The following is a 14398-nucleotide window of genomic DNA, read 5'->3' on the forward strand; positions in this document are numbered from 1 at the left end:
AAATACATTGCTTCTCTCAATGGCCCAAGTTGATCATTTTAACTGCATAATTTTTGGCTTTTTTCTACTACTCTTTACCCTTTCTTTATTACCATCATAACTTCACTTCTATGTACTTGTATATTAAAGGACATTGAGAAATGCTCTGGACTCCAAGAAGAAGCTCTTGACCTGATCTAGTAAATAGAATTTTGTGAGACATTTGGTGAAAGAAATTGGGAGCAAATGTTTAGTGCTGAAAATATATACATTTATTGATTAGAAGGTGAAAACTGTGCTTCTGGATTTTACATAGTTGTTAAGACAACACTGCTGGTATTGATTTTTTACTAACATAAATATACGATTTGACCATGGATAAGTCACTTAACCTATTGTAGCTCAAAGCAGCTTACTAAGTTATAAATGTGCTGCCGAGCTATATCAGTGATGGAAATTTACACGTTAGGGATCCCCCCAGATCAATGAAATCCCAGGCATACATATTATTCTTCCCCAGCCTCAAAAAAAGAAACCAGTCTTAGTGTATTCTTCAATAATTACTCTCTATATCATTTGTGTAAGCTCTTTAATGATGACAAATTTATATGTACTTTTTATATTACGGAGAGACCTGGATTTATACTTTACAGTAGGTGGTGGGAGAACGGGTTGGAAAATGGAGGAGTTAGTAGTAGAAAAATAACGTAAAGGTGCCCCACAGATCATTATTTTATCAAAATTGGACATTAAAGTAAATTTGAATGAAGCTGTCATGACCTTCACTAGTACTGTGGAAATGTAATAAACAACCTCAAGGGTATTTTGGAATAGCTGGCAAATGTTTAGTAGGTTCAGTTAAGGGAATTTTATGGTTTAGAATTTCATCTTAATAAAATTTTCTTTTAGGAAGGTAAACTATTGTGCATTTGTCTCTGAGAGAAACTCTGTTCCTGCCTTCAGGGTTATGCTCAATTCTTTATCAAAAACCAATCTAACAAGGACCACAGATTCTTATTTTTCTGTTTATTTCCAGGAGCTTTCCGTTCAATAAAGCAAGCATCTGAATTTTATAGCAACAATTAAAGATAATTATGCTTACATCTTGGCACTCAAAGTTAATGAAAAGGTACAGACAACAAATGTATCCACAAGGACATATTTTCAGGGGCAATTAGGTGTTTGTTGATGCACTTCAACTGAACCTGTAATCGGTCAAGAACTACCAGGGTAGCTCCCCTTGGGTTGAGTGGGCAAAGTAAAGATTTCAGAACCATTAAAATATGTCTTCTGGGGGCAGCTGGGTAGCTCAGTGGATTGAGAGCCAGCCCTAGAGATGGGAGGTCCTAGGTTCAAATCTGGCCTCAGTCACTTCCTAACTGTGTGACCCTGGGCAAGTCACTTGACCCCCATTGCCTAGCCCTTACCACTCTTCTGCCTTGGAGCCAAGACTCCAAGATGGAAGGTAAGGGTTTAAAAAAAAATTAAAAAAAAATGTCTTACTCCTAGCATTAACCAGCAATGGTAAAAGGTACAAACAAAGTATATTATCATAAAATAACTTAACTATATAATATAAGTAAGCATAGCTCTCATGCATGTTTGTATGTGTACATGCATATATATGTATTTGTGTATGTGCATGCAGATAATAAAATATATATGTGTGTGTGTGTATATATATATATATATATATGCCTATACATTATAGTATATATTATATATAGGGAAACCAGGTAGTACAATGAACAGTGTTGGTCTTGGAGCTAGGAAGACTCATTTTCCCAAGTTCAAATCTGGCCTTGGACACTTATTAACTGGGCACATTATTTAACCCGTTTTTCTTCTCAGTTTATTCATCAACAAAATGCTCTGGATAAGGAAATGGCAAAGTACCCCAGGAAAAAAAATCAAGAAAACTCCAAATGGCATCACAAAGAACTAGATACAATTGACTGACAATGGCTAAACAACAACAATGTAGTATACAACACGCAAATATATTTGCTCATATATTCCAGAATGTTTCTATAGCTATGGAAAAAGTAATATACTTAAAGAAAAATTATCAATATTATTGTACACTCTGTAATGCTAAGATTTCATGTTCAGATCTAAAAAAGACAAAAATTGAGTTCTTCATTATAACATCCATTTTCCAAGTGTGCTTAATATGTCTCCATGCAAAAAATGGTGCTTTTGCATCCCCCAAATTTAGCACAATGCCCATCCCTTAGTAGTGCCATTTTAATAAAAGTTTGCTGGTTAACCTAGTATTCTTCTCAGTTCATGAAATATATGTATGCATCCTTAACAATGCTTTCCTTTTCTTTTTTTTTTCAGTTTATTAGGAATTCAAAAATATCTCCATCTTCCTTTATTTTATATCTCAGGCATGCAATAACTGTAGTAGATGTAGGAAAATTTGAAATATGAGTAACATGTATTTTTCTAAAATGCAGAGTAAATCTTTTCTGTTGTTGTTTGATTTTTTGTAATATTAATGCCAATTTTACTTGAGCTTGATTTATTATAGTGTACTCAAGCGGAAGATATCATTCCTATGATTTTCTATAATTTAAAACTTGTGCTTAGCAACTACTTTCATCATAGTATGTCTATTTCCTGCTATTCACAATGCTAGAGAATTGCTGCATGCAAAAACTTGTCTACATAAAGTGCTCTTGGCATTTGATCAATTTTAACATGTGAAAAAGGACTGTTACTTGAGAAAAAAAGATTCTCCCCACTTGAGTGAAAGAACATTAATTGAGTGAGACAAAGCAGAGAAGTGGCATGGTGTAATTAGTGGAAAACTGGCCTCAAGTCCAGAAAAGATTAAGTTTAATTTCTACATCTGATACCTACTGCAGAGAGATAGATGTATATAGGTTAGAGTGCTGGATTTGCAGTCAGGAATGATGCTTTAGACTTCCTCTCTGTGTGAAACTGGGAAAGTCATTTAGCTTTTCTGAGTCTCACTTTCTTCATCTGTAAAATGGCACTAATAGTATCATTGGCCTCAAAGGATTGATTGGGTTTCAAATGAGATAATCCATGTAAAGTACTTTGAAGATCTTAAGTAGCTGTATAAATGCTGCTTGTTATTACTGTTACTTGATACAAAGTTGAACAAACTACTTAATTTGTGGTGCCACAGCTACTCTAAGGCAATAAATTAAAGAAAGTGGCAATCTACACTGGTAAGTGAAGTTTCTCACTAGGAGCTCCCTGTACCAAAGAGATTGCTTGATTAAGTTTAAAAAATAAAAAGACAAAAGACATTGTCAATAACCAGATGTCCTTTTCTTTCCTTTTTTTCTTTTTTAATTTTAGAACCAAATTTTGTAGCATCCTATGATATTGGGAACTTCACCTATTTCTTCTTCCGGGAAAATGCTGTGGAGCATGACTGTGGGAAAACTGTTTTCTCCAGGGCTGCCCGTGTTTGTAAAAATGACATTGGAGGCAGATTTTTGCTGGAGGATACATGGACCACCTTCATGAAGGCTCGGCTCAACTGTTCCCGCCCTGGAGAAGTTCCTTTTTACTACAATGAACTACAGAGTACATTTTTCCTTCCTGAACTGGATTTAATCTATGGGATATTTACCACTAATGTGTATGTAACTTTCATTTTTTAAAAAAATGTTATACTTTTCAATTGATGAGCATTTATTTTTTCCATCTCCCACCAATTTCCCACATTAAAAAAACACCTTATATCAAATATGTAAAACAAATTCCCACTTTGAGTTTGTCCTAAAATGTCTCATTCTGAATTTTAAGTCTATCATTATTTTGTTAGGAGGCTGATTTTATGCTTTATCATCCATCCTGTGGAACCATGGTTGATCGCTGTATTGATTAGAATTCTTTCGTATTTCCTTTACAATATTTTTGTTTTTATGAAATGCTCCTACTCATTCTACCTCCTTTCCAGCAGTTTCACTCAGTCAAAAAGAAGCCCATTTTCTTTAGCTATTGTTGCTAGCTTAATGACTTTCAAGTCCCTTCACCTTTTTTTGCATGGTATATTTTAATCAAATAGCCTGACAGAATAGAAATGAAGGGAACCATTTGTTGGCATGGATCAAATTGATTTCCCATGAAAATATGATGTCTAAGGCTTGTACTACAAATGATTATTTAATGGAAAGAAAAGTGATAATATCATATATGACCTGTAATAATGGTAGAAGATGCAACCCAATTATTGTCGCACTAGACATCTCCTTATTCTCAGTCTCCAGGGGTGCAATCTCTAGTTTTGCAAAGATGTTTTTGAGATTTGTTAAAATATGGCAGCTATTTCAGTGCACATGCAGCCCACAAGACTCCCTTTCACAGAGACAGCCAATCATACTTACAGAAATAATGAAGGACATATAATTTGGTAAGTATGACCCTGAAAATACCTTTGAAAGTAACTCTTAAAAATCATCCATTTCCTTTAATTATAAGTGCTCTTGGGCAATCATTAACTTGCGCTGGTTCTAAGTATTCTAGGGCTAAATGTGACACCAATTTTCAGGAAGATGGCTGCCTTGGGCACTCAGCTTTGAAATGTCAGTTGTAATTAAAAGACTTTACCCAAGAATTAACAAGGCTATTTATTCCTACTAGAGTTCTCCTTACCTTTTGAATTTTGAATGTTGGACTAGGCAAAATATTTATGATTTTCTGCGTTACTCATCCAGTTGCTTTCTTATCCTACTTATCATTGGCCACTGAAATCTATTTATAATTGCTATGATGACTTACTTAAGATTCCAAATAGTCATTTAGCAGACCTATGCAACTTTCAGCAAAACCCCCAAACAGTTGTTGCTTAAAAAAAATAACTTTGTATGTTGGTTACTGTTTATAATGCTTTTTTGAATTTCTGCCTCATGGTTTAACTTTATGGTGCTTTGGATTAGTGAATATAGATTAAATAATGATTTTTGGACTAAATTATTAGGATCCCAATTAGTTGTGGGTAATGATTATAATAATAGAATAAACTCATCCCTACAACTTATTTATTTTTGACCTCTCGAACACCATAATCTTGAATTGAATAATAGATAATGTGTATATGGCCTTTAAAGGTTGGTAAAAACACTTAAATATGGTAATCTATTTGACCCTCGTAACAGTCATATGGAATAGAATGTATTATTGTTATTCCCATTTTACAAATGAGAAGATTAAGGCAGAGAGAAGTTAATGACTAGGCAGAGTCACACAGCAACAGTCAGGACAATAGAGAGGATAGAGCACTGGTTTTGGAGCTAGAAGACCTGTATTCAAATCCTCTCCTGACATTTATCACTCTTTAAATCTTAAGTAAGCCATTTAACCATTTTATTCACATTGTGTGAAAAATGCACTTCCAAAAGTCCTATACCTTTACAGTGCCAAAGACTAATCAAAGGAATTTCTAGTCTCACACATATTGCTAGTTGCTGTGTCCAATTTTTCATTCAAAAAAGTTCAGAGTATAGTAAGTCTAAAGGCTATCACATCCACTTCTCCCTTCCTTTTCCAGATTAGACAGCAGAGGTCTAAAAGATATTAGTGACTTGCCCAGAGTCACACAGCTAGGAAGTGCCCCAGATGGAATTTAAGTCCAGATGTTCAGGACCCCAACTCTAGCACTATCCACTAAACAATATTTCTCTCAATTCTGAAGAATTTCATTAAAAAAAAATAACTAAGAAATGTAGTATTTTATTTAACATAAAAAAATGTTTGACTATTGAGATAGCATCCAGATGTCCCTAGGAAATCTGCTAGGTCCAAATTAAGCATGGACAAATGAATGGAAGCAGGAGGCAGAGCCTTGCTGAGCCCTATATTGTTACGGACATTTGAAAAATTGTGGCGTGTTAGTGAGACGTGGTTCCACAGGCCTGGGGGAGGGAACATGTTGTTCTCGTGCTTGGAAAAAAAGGGAGAACCAGAGAATCTGTAGATTATATATTAGTTGGTGTCTTTGACTTTGACCATTGGCAGAGTTCCAAAATACATCATTTTTAAAGTGATGATCTAGAAAAAGATCCCAAAGAATTATTGTGGCTTCTCCCAGAAGAGAACTCTCCATAGTAGCCTCATTTCTTTCTAAAAGATCAACAATGACAAATTATGAGGTTGGTATAGCAAGGTAATTCTCTAGGTAGGAATAACCAGGGGAGAGTTTCTGATAAGCCAAAGAATCACCAACATCTGCTTGAACATGTGCAGTGCAGTGAATCCTAGTCCTTTGGGGAGACAGAACATGGTTATTACACCATGGTTCATCAATATCATTTTCCATTCAGAGGAACAGCCTCACAAGTGATCTGTTACTTCCAGAAACAGAGTTGTTAAGTAATTTGTTTAATAATAATAATAATAATAAAGTTGTATGTTTCCTACATATTCTCATGTCCGAAACTCTGTCTTCTCCCTACCTGTGATAAGAGGGAAAAGGAGCCCAATATCAAGTTCCTTATGAAATCCTGTTGTATTGATCAGAATTGTGCTCAGCACTGTTTTCCATATTTATTCAAGTTAGGTAGCTGGGAAAGTTGATATGTTGGTTCCTAAGTGAAAATCAACAGGGAGCCAGGAAACATTTGCATTTCTTTTGTATTTTAGGTAGATGTTTTTTAAACTATTAAAGGCAATCAACCCAATAGAAAATCAATTTCTCTTTTGTAAAACGAGGAAATTGAATGTGATGAGCTCTAATGTTACTTCTTTCTCTGTAATTTTTTTATTGCATATGTCTGAATTCATTTTAGGGTCATAGGGCAGTATACACCAAGTAAATTTAATTCAGTAGGTTTAAGTGGGATCAGGAAAAGGCTGAGAAAAAAAGTATAAAAGAAAAAGTAAAAGCATCTTACTTTACTTCATTTAAAATTAAAAGTAAAGAATATAAAACCTTATCCAAAATTTGGAAAAACCTAACACTTCAAATTTATATAGTGCTCTTCTCTCCTACTCATGTTTTTCTTGCCAGAGAGATGAGTTTATCTAAAGTCAAAGTCAACATAAAATGAAGAAGAGCTCCTTAAGACCTAAGTGATCAGAGGAACTATAAAATATTGAAAGAAAGGAAGAAAAAAAAGGGGACAAAGGAAGGGGTGGAAGGTTCTATGATCCCAGCCAGCTATTTATACCTTCTGTTTCCTGAAGACCTATTTCCCTACCTAACCCAAAGTCTGCCCAACAAATCTATGATTCTCTTAAGAACTAGCATTTATATAGCACTTTAGAAATACTTCATTTATCTTCACAAAGTCCCTGCAAATTGGTGTTATTATTATAATCATTTTACAGAAGAGGGTACTAAGGCCAAAATATTAAGTGACTTGTGAGACAGCTAGTAAGTCTTTGAAGCAGGCCTGGAATTAGGCTCTTCCTTAATCTAAATCCAATACTCTATCCATTGTGCCATCTACCTATCTTTAAAAAAAAAAAAGGAATTTTATCCGGCCTCAGCCACTTCCTAGCTGTGTGACCCTGGGCAAGTCACTTGACCCCCATTGCCTAGCCCTTACCACTCTTCTGCCTTGGAGCCAATACCCAGTATTGACTCCAAGTCAGAAGGTAAGGGTTTAAAAAAAAAAGGAATTTTACCCCCTTTTGTACTATTCTGGCAAAATGAGACCACGACCACCCTCTTTCTGAATGACCAAATTCTGCTGACATAAAAAAAAAATCTTGTCCTCCATATTATGTCCTATCAAACTATAGTTCTAAGACATTTTTTCCATTATCAGATGTCTAAAAAAATCCATTTTTTAATTAAAAAAAATTCTTTCTATCCATAGTTCCAATCAACTTGACTTACTCCTTGCCACTGGCATTTTAAAAATATTTTTCCTGGTATCCTAGGATCCCAGTTTGAGAGCTGGATGGGATCTCTGTAGTTATCTAATATGAAGTCCTCATTTTACAGATAAAAAAAAAAAACTGGGACCCATGGAGTTTAAGTTGCTACCTAATACAGGTCATATTAGATACCAAATGTCAATGCAGATTCTCTGACTCCATAGCCAGTCATAGGAACACATTAAACCAAGTTCTAATTAAGGCTAAAGACTCCTTTATTCATTATATAGAAAAATATCTATAATGACATGTTACTGATTTTTATATTAAATATGCCAAAGCTTAAAAGTACAAACATGGCAGTGCTGGAGGAATGTTCTTCACTTATTCTACCATCCTTCAAGAAATCCCCTTTTGAACACCTTCATGTTAATAAAATTATAGAATAGTATCATGGATAGGGACTTGGGGATCACCTTTCTATCACTCATCCGACAATTTGCTCACTAAATATTTTTAATTGTCTACTGTGTATAGTACGTCTCTGCTAGGGTTGTATGAAGTTTTATAAAGTATTGTTCTTTATTATCTATGAGTATTTCTTCTACCATAGACGATAAGGCAGAATAATACTATAGATAAGAGTTTATTGCATTAGGAAATCAACAAAATGCTAGGTGAGACCTGAGGGTGAAGGTTGTAACTGAATTCAGGTCTGTGGAAGGAATCCTTCATGATGTTGCATTTGACTTGGGCTTCAAAGAAGGAATAAGAGGCATTCAAGAGGCAAATGAGGGCGTTGAGGTTTGAAGCACAAAAATAGTGTGAGTAAACACGAAAGGAAGGCAGGTCCATGGAATATTTTGTGGTAGAGGATAAATCAGGTTGGCAGGAGCATAGAGTGTATAGATGGTAATAGTGGAATAACACCAGATTATGCCGAACCTTGAATGCCAGACAAAGAAAACTGAACTTCCTAAGTAAAAAGGATATCCTGAACATTTTTGAGTGTGGAAATGACATGGCCAGATTAAGGCAGAGAAATGATTGTGATGACTGCCATGAAGGCTGGGTTAGCCTGGTAGGGAATAGAGGCAGAAAGTCCCACAAAGCAGCTATTGCAGAAAGTCAGTTGTTGATTGTTAAGAGTGGTAAAAGAGGTAAGAGATAGAAAGAGACCGGTTTGGGGGATATTGCAGAGGTGAAATCAAGTGAACTTGAGAGCTTACTGAATAAGGGTAGCTAGGTGGTACAGTGCACTAGAGCAATGGGCTTGCAGTAAGGAAGAGCCATCTTCTTGAGTTCAAATCTGGCCTCAGACACTCCCAAGTGTGACCCAGGGAAAAAATCACTTAACTTGTTTCCTTAGTTTCCTTATCTATAAAATGAACTAGAGAAAGAAAGGACAAACTCCCAACTCCGTTACCAGGAAAACCCCAAGTGAGGTCATGAAGACTGGGACAGAACTAAAAAATGACTGAACAGCAACAAAATAGAAAATAAATAGACATTATGTACTTGAGATAAATACCTTTATAGCCTGGTAGACAGACAGAGAAATTAAAAGCAAGCAAAAGAATCCATGACCTCAAGAAACATATTCTAATGAGGGGAGAAAATGCACAAAAAGGCAGCTGGAATGAGTGTGTGGGAACTGGAGTTCATATATGGAGGCATTATTTACATGGCTGAAAAATGAGAAAGAGTTCTGGATTTAGTCAATAAAAGACAAAAGCTCAATTATTAGGGCTGAGTGTTCCACAAGTGGAGTCCAAGTTTCTATTGGGAAGATGGTGGAAATGGCCAGAAAGGAGGCAGTGTGGTTTAGATATTATTGTAGGCTTAAATCTGGACAAAAAAAGGCACATGTTCAACTCTAAGAGCCCAGGATAACTCTGGGGCTTGTGTTGAATATTGTAGAAGGAGGTAGCATTGTGAATACAATATATTGGCTAAATTTTGGAGCCACAGTGAGAAATAATGAAGTTCTAAGGAAAAAAAAGATTCTGAGGGAAGCATTTATACATCATTTTTGACTATATGGATTTGATTTTATATATTCAGACATCCGATCAGGAAGGAAACTGACCTTTTGGTAGTATTTCTAGTCTAGTCTATATATCAAATATACAGAAAAAGAAAGCAGTATGTACAGAAGATATAGGAAAGCTGTGAACTTTATGGCTTATGAAACCATAAAACTAGGGTGACAATAAACAGTAATGTGTAGCTATGAAAACCCCTATGAAAATCCTATTGCTTGCACTGCATTTAATAATTGACCCTTAGTGTCAGTTGCTAACAGCAAAACATCTGTGATTTCTCTTTTGATGTGAAGGGAGTTGGTTGATAGTAAATGGATGTAATTGCTGAGCTGGTAAAAACTAGTTCTTTGCCAAGGGGGAAGAAGTCCTCATGAGTCAGATTTTCTGTTATAAATATTGATATAAAGTAATTTTAAGAATGATCACTGCATTTAAAAAATTCCATTCTACTTCAAACCAATCTCCAAATGAAATTTCATTTTGCAATATTACATTTTGTTTAAAGTTGAATCTTAGAGTTCTGTCAACCTCCATAAACAACCCTTTGTTCATTCCTATTGTTGATGATGAAAGGGAAAAGGTAGGGATAGGAAGGGGGAGGGAGGTCCCTGCTGCTCCAGTAGGGAAATTGACCAGGCTTTTCTTTTTCTAGTATAATTATGGCTTATGAATTAAATCAAATCAAGCCAGACTTCAGAGATCTTTGCATAGGTTTATTTTTGCTCTGAAAAAAAAAAAAAAGGTCTGGAAAGGCTAGAGAAAATCAGATCTCCAGCCCCGGGGTAAAAGGTTCTTGGGGTAAAAGGCTCTTCTGCAGAAAAAATCACCAAAACCTGAGTTTCTTTTTTATACTTTCTCAAACACCTTCCAGAAAGGAAGTGGTATGTGTCTGAGGAAGCTGGGATAGGGTCCTGGGAGATGTACTCTCCCAGGGTTCAGTGCCATTTTAAAACACGCACTAGATTTAAAAATATATATTTAGTGCTTTAAGATGTTTGTGTCAATGTTGTATTAAACTTTTCCTTTTATTTTTTGTAGCCAATGATGGTTTTTCCCTCCTAAAATTTATTTAATTGATTGCTTTAGAGAGGGCTTCCAGGATAAGTAAACAGAGGGCAAATGAGAGGACAAGGGAAGAGGCGATTTGGACCCTCATTTTCAAACCAGAGCAAAAACCTTTATTCTAGGGAGTTTGAAAATAGCATGTGACTCTTCAAATCTCTGTCAGCAAATCATTACTGTTTCATGAATTAAAGCAATCATTCTGACAGAATTAGAGGTAATAGAGTTAATTGTCAAGAATCCTCCGTTTAAATCAAAATCTTTGTTGTCCCACAAAGAAATTATTGAAAAATTACCATTAATTATTTTGATTTAATTTGTTTAGGAACACCATCTAGGCAGTATTCCAGAGGGACTATAAAAGTAACTCTCACAATAAAAAAGAGAAAAACAACAACATGCTAGTGGATTCCTTTGTAACCGTTTAATTTTTTTTTTTAACTTTCCCACAGGAACAGTATAGCTGCTTCTGCTGTGTGCGTGTTCAATCTGAGTGCCATCTCTCAGGCATTCAATGGACCTTTCAAATATCAGGAAAATTCTCGCTCAGCGTGGCTACCTTACCCGAATCCCAATCCCAATTTTCAGGTAATTTCCGAGGAAAAGAGGACATCACTTCTCCATCATTGTCTCCCAATGAATCCAATACTTTATTATATGTAGCTAATGGAAAATGTAAATCTCTCTAGGGACTGAGGAAAAATAATGGGCTGTTTATTTCCCAATACCTAGGGAGGAAGAAGTGCTTAATAAAGGTGTGTTGAGGTTTGTTTTTTTTTTTTTAATTGGAATATGGATCACACCTTAGGTAGCTGCTCTCTGTGGACAGATTCAGAAACACAATCATTAAAGCAGACACAGTGAAAATGCTACTTTTTGTAAATAATCGTGACAATAAATTAAGGACGGAAAAAGACAAAAAAAGTCTCCCATCACAGACTAGGAGTAAGTCCTAAATTAGAAGTAATCATTATGCATTCTCTTACTTCAGAAACGGTTCTCTCTAATAAAAGTCACTCTAATTAGACAGATCCTTGAATATAATATAGAAGATACACCTAAGGAAAATCAGAAGCATTTATTTATAAACTACACATCCATTTTCATGCTCCTAAAATTTGTATTGTATGTTATAATAAAAAGTACTATGATTTGAAATTGGGATATAAAGAGGGAGATGCCTTTTTTTCTGGATTTCAAAAAACCTGGCAAAATGATTTTTAATAACTTTATTTGGGTACACACAAAAATGGAACTTAAGAAAGGATTGATTATTTGCTGAGGTTACAAACCATTGTCAGGCACTTTTGAGTTCTAAGCATGTATTTGAGGGCATTTGAGAAACTCTCATTAGTTATTCATCTGAGTTTAGTGACTAGGGGGCCAGGGAAAGAAATAAATGCACATGCCTAGTAAATCACAGATGGCCAATAGAGCTAATGAAGTTGGCAGCTCAAAAAGAAATAAACTTCCTTACTTAAAGATAAATAGAGAAGGCAGCATAGTATAGTAGATTAGAGAACTACCTTCAGAACCAGGAAGACCTGAGTTCAAGTCTTATCTCTGACTCATTCTGGGCATGTGACTTGGAATGTCATTTACTTTCTCAGTGTTCTAGGAAACTCTCTGAGACTTTCATCTGCAGAGAAGGTGCTGTTCCAGAGTAAATAGAGTATGTTTCCTCACCTTAGAATTCTTTAAGTCATCAGAATCATAAGAATAAATCCTCTTCCCCATCCTTTAAGATATAAGGATAGAATTCCTAAAGAAATTAATAATTTTTTTTCAAATTATACTGAATTTTAGTCAATATTCAGAATATTGGAAGACAGAATTCCCCATCTATCCTTCTTAAAAGGCAATATGTAACAATGCTCTTCTAATTCTTTTATACTTTAATTAAATACCATCTAAGAGCCTCTTTCTCTAGGTATGAGGTTGGGTAGGGCTGGTGAGATCACTATATTGATGCCAACCTGATTTACTCAGAAATCCCAAGCTTAAGAGATTCACCAAGCGTCTGCCTTCTTGGTAGCTGGGATTATAGGTGCCTGCCACCATGACTATTTTACAGCTCTGCTTTTAAAAAAATGAGGGCCCAAATCTCCCTGAAGACTTTAAAAGGATAAAGTTAAAGTAAAATGTGGAGCTTAACAATATTCATGGACACATTTAAGTTATATGTTTTCTGCTAAGGGATTCTCAATGAACTGACATAATAAACAATACTATAACTTGGTAAATTTCCAGTGGGTCTCATGAATATCAAATTTGTAACCCCCCCCCAATTTTCCCTTGTAACCTGATATTCTAAGAAGTAAAATACTTGTTATACTTTATATTTCATAGTTTTACAAGAATTATATTCTATCTTGAATGGTACCTACAGACATGCTCTGTAGCCTATTTTGCCTTAATAAAACTTGAGATTTTGTCACATTGAAATCATATGTGTAGTGTGATAAACTGGGTACCAAATTTTTGAGAGATGGTGACCATATTTATGCTGGTTGGTGTTTTTCAGTGTTTGGCTTGTATGACATTTACAGTATCAAAAATATTCCATCCTTATTCATCTTGATTTAAACAGCTTTGTTCTCGTTTTAAAGAAAAAATAAGAGAAGGTAGATATCCTGGATACTTTCTTTCAATACTGTCATTTAAGATTCTTTGCAACTTGCTTCTGCTTATTTTCCCAGTGGTTTTTTCACCTTGTTCCTCTTCATATATTCTGTGATCCAGCCAAATCTGTCCTCTTGCTGTTTCTTCTATTTGACATTTCATTTCCCATTTCTGTATTTTTTCCAATTGCTAGCCATCATACCTGGATTCCACTTCTTCTCAATTTCCCACCTCTTAAAATCCTTTGTTTCCTTTCAACCCCATTTCAAGCAGCACTTTTTGCTTGAATGTATTCTTTATGTTTGCTTTCCCCTCAACAACCACTTCTAAACCCCCAAAGATCTTCTAAGACAGCCAATATCAGTTTTGCCCCACAGTGACTCCCATAGGAGGAAAAAAAGGAGAAACATCACTCATTTCTGGGTAGGATAATCTATCTACTTTTACACTGTGGTCCATAAACAGTTGTTACAAACACAACCTTACAGATAGACTTGAAAAAAATTTGAAACTTGTGTTCTTTAAAGTAACTACTTACATGCATAATCAGAGATCATTTAAAAATATTACTTACTAAAAATCTAAAATTTCACTTGGCATTATAGTGTTGGATAAATCATCTTGTTACATAATTATAAGAAAAATGTGTTATATGTACATATATGTGTGTATACATACACAGAGACACCCACACAAAAAAATTAAACCCTTATCTTCCATTTTAGATTTAATACTGAGAATTGCTTCCCAGGTAGAAAAGCAATAAGAACTAGGCAACTGGGATTAAGTGATTTTCTGGACTCACCCAGCTAGAAAGTGTCTAGGGTCATATTTGAATGCAGAACCTTCTGTATCTGTAGGCCTGGCTCTCTATCCACTTAGCC

General features: G+C 35.2%; 1 protein-coding gene across 1 annotated transcript in view; it reads left to right on the forward strand.

The window, feature by feature from the left end:
- The window catches only part of SEMA5A (semaphorin 5A), a 657936-nt gene that overhangs the window by 402144 nt on the left and 241394 nt on the right, over positions 1–14398 (forward strand). The window contains exons 9-10 of the mRNA XM_007486811.3: positions 3316–3601; positions 11345–11480. Coding sequence (XP_007486873.1) covers positions 3316–3601; positions 11345–11480 — 422 coding nt within the window. The remainder of the gene's footprint in view (positions 1–3315; positions 3602–11344; positions 11481–14398) is intronic.

The sequence above is a fragment of the Monodelphis domestica genome, chromosome 3 (genome assembly GCF_027887165.1).
Source record: "Monodelphis domestica isolate mMonDom1 chromosome 3, mMonDom1.pri, whole genome shotgun sequence".
Taxonomy (NCBI): Eukaryota; Metazoa; Chordata; class Mammalia; order Didelphimorphia; family Didelphidae; genus Monodelphis; species Monodelphis domestica.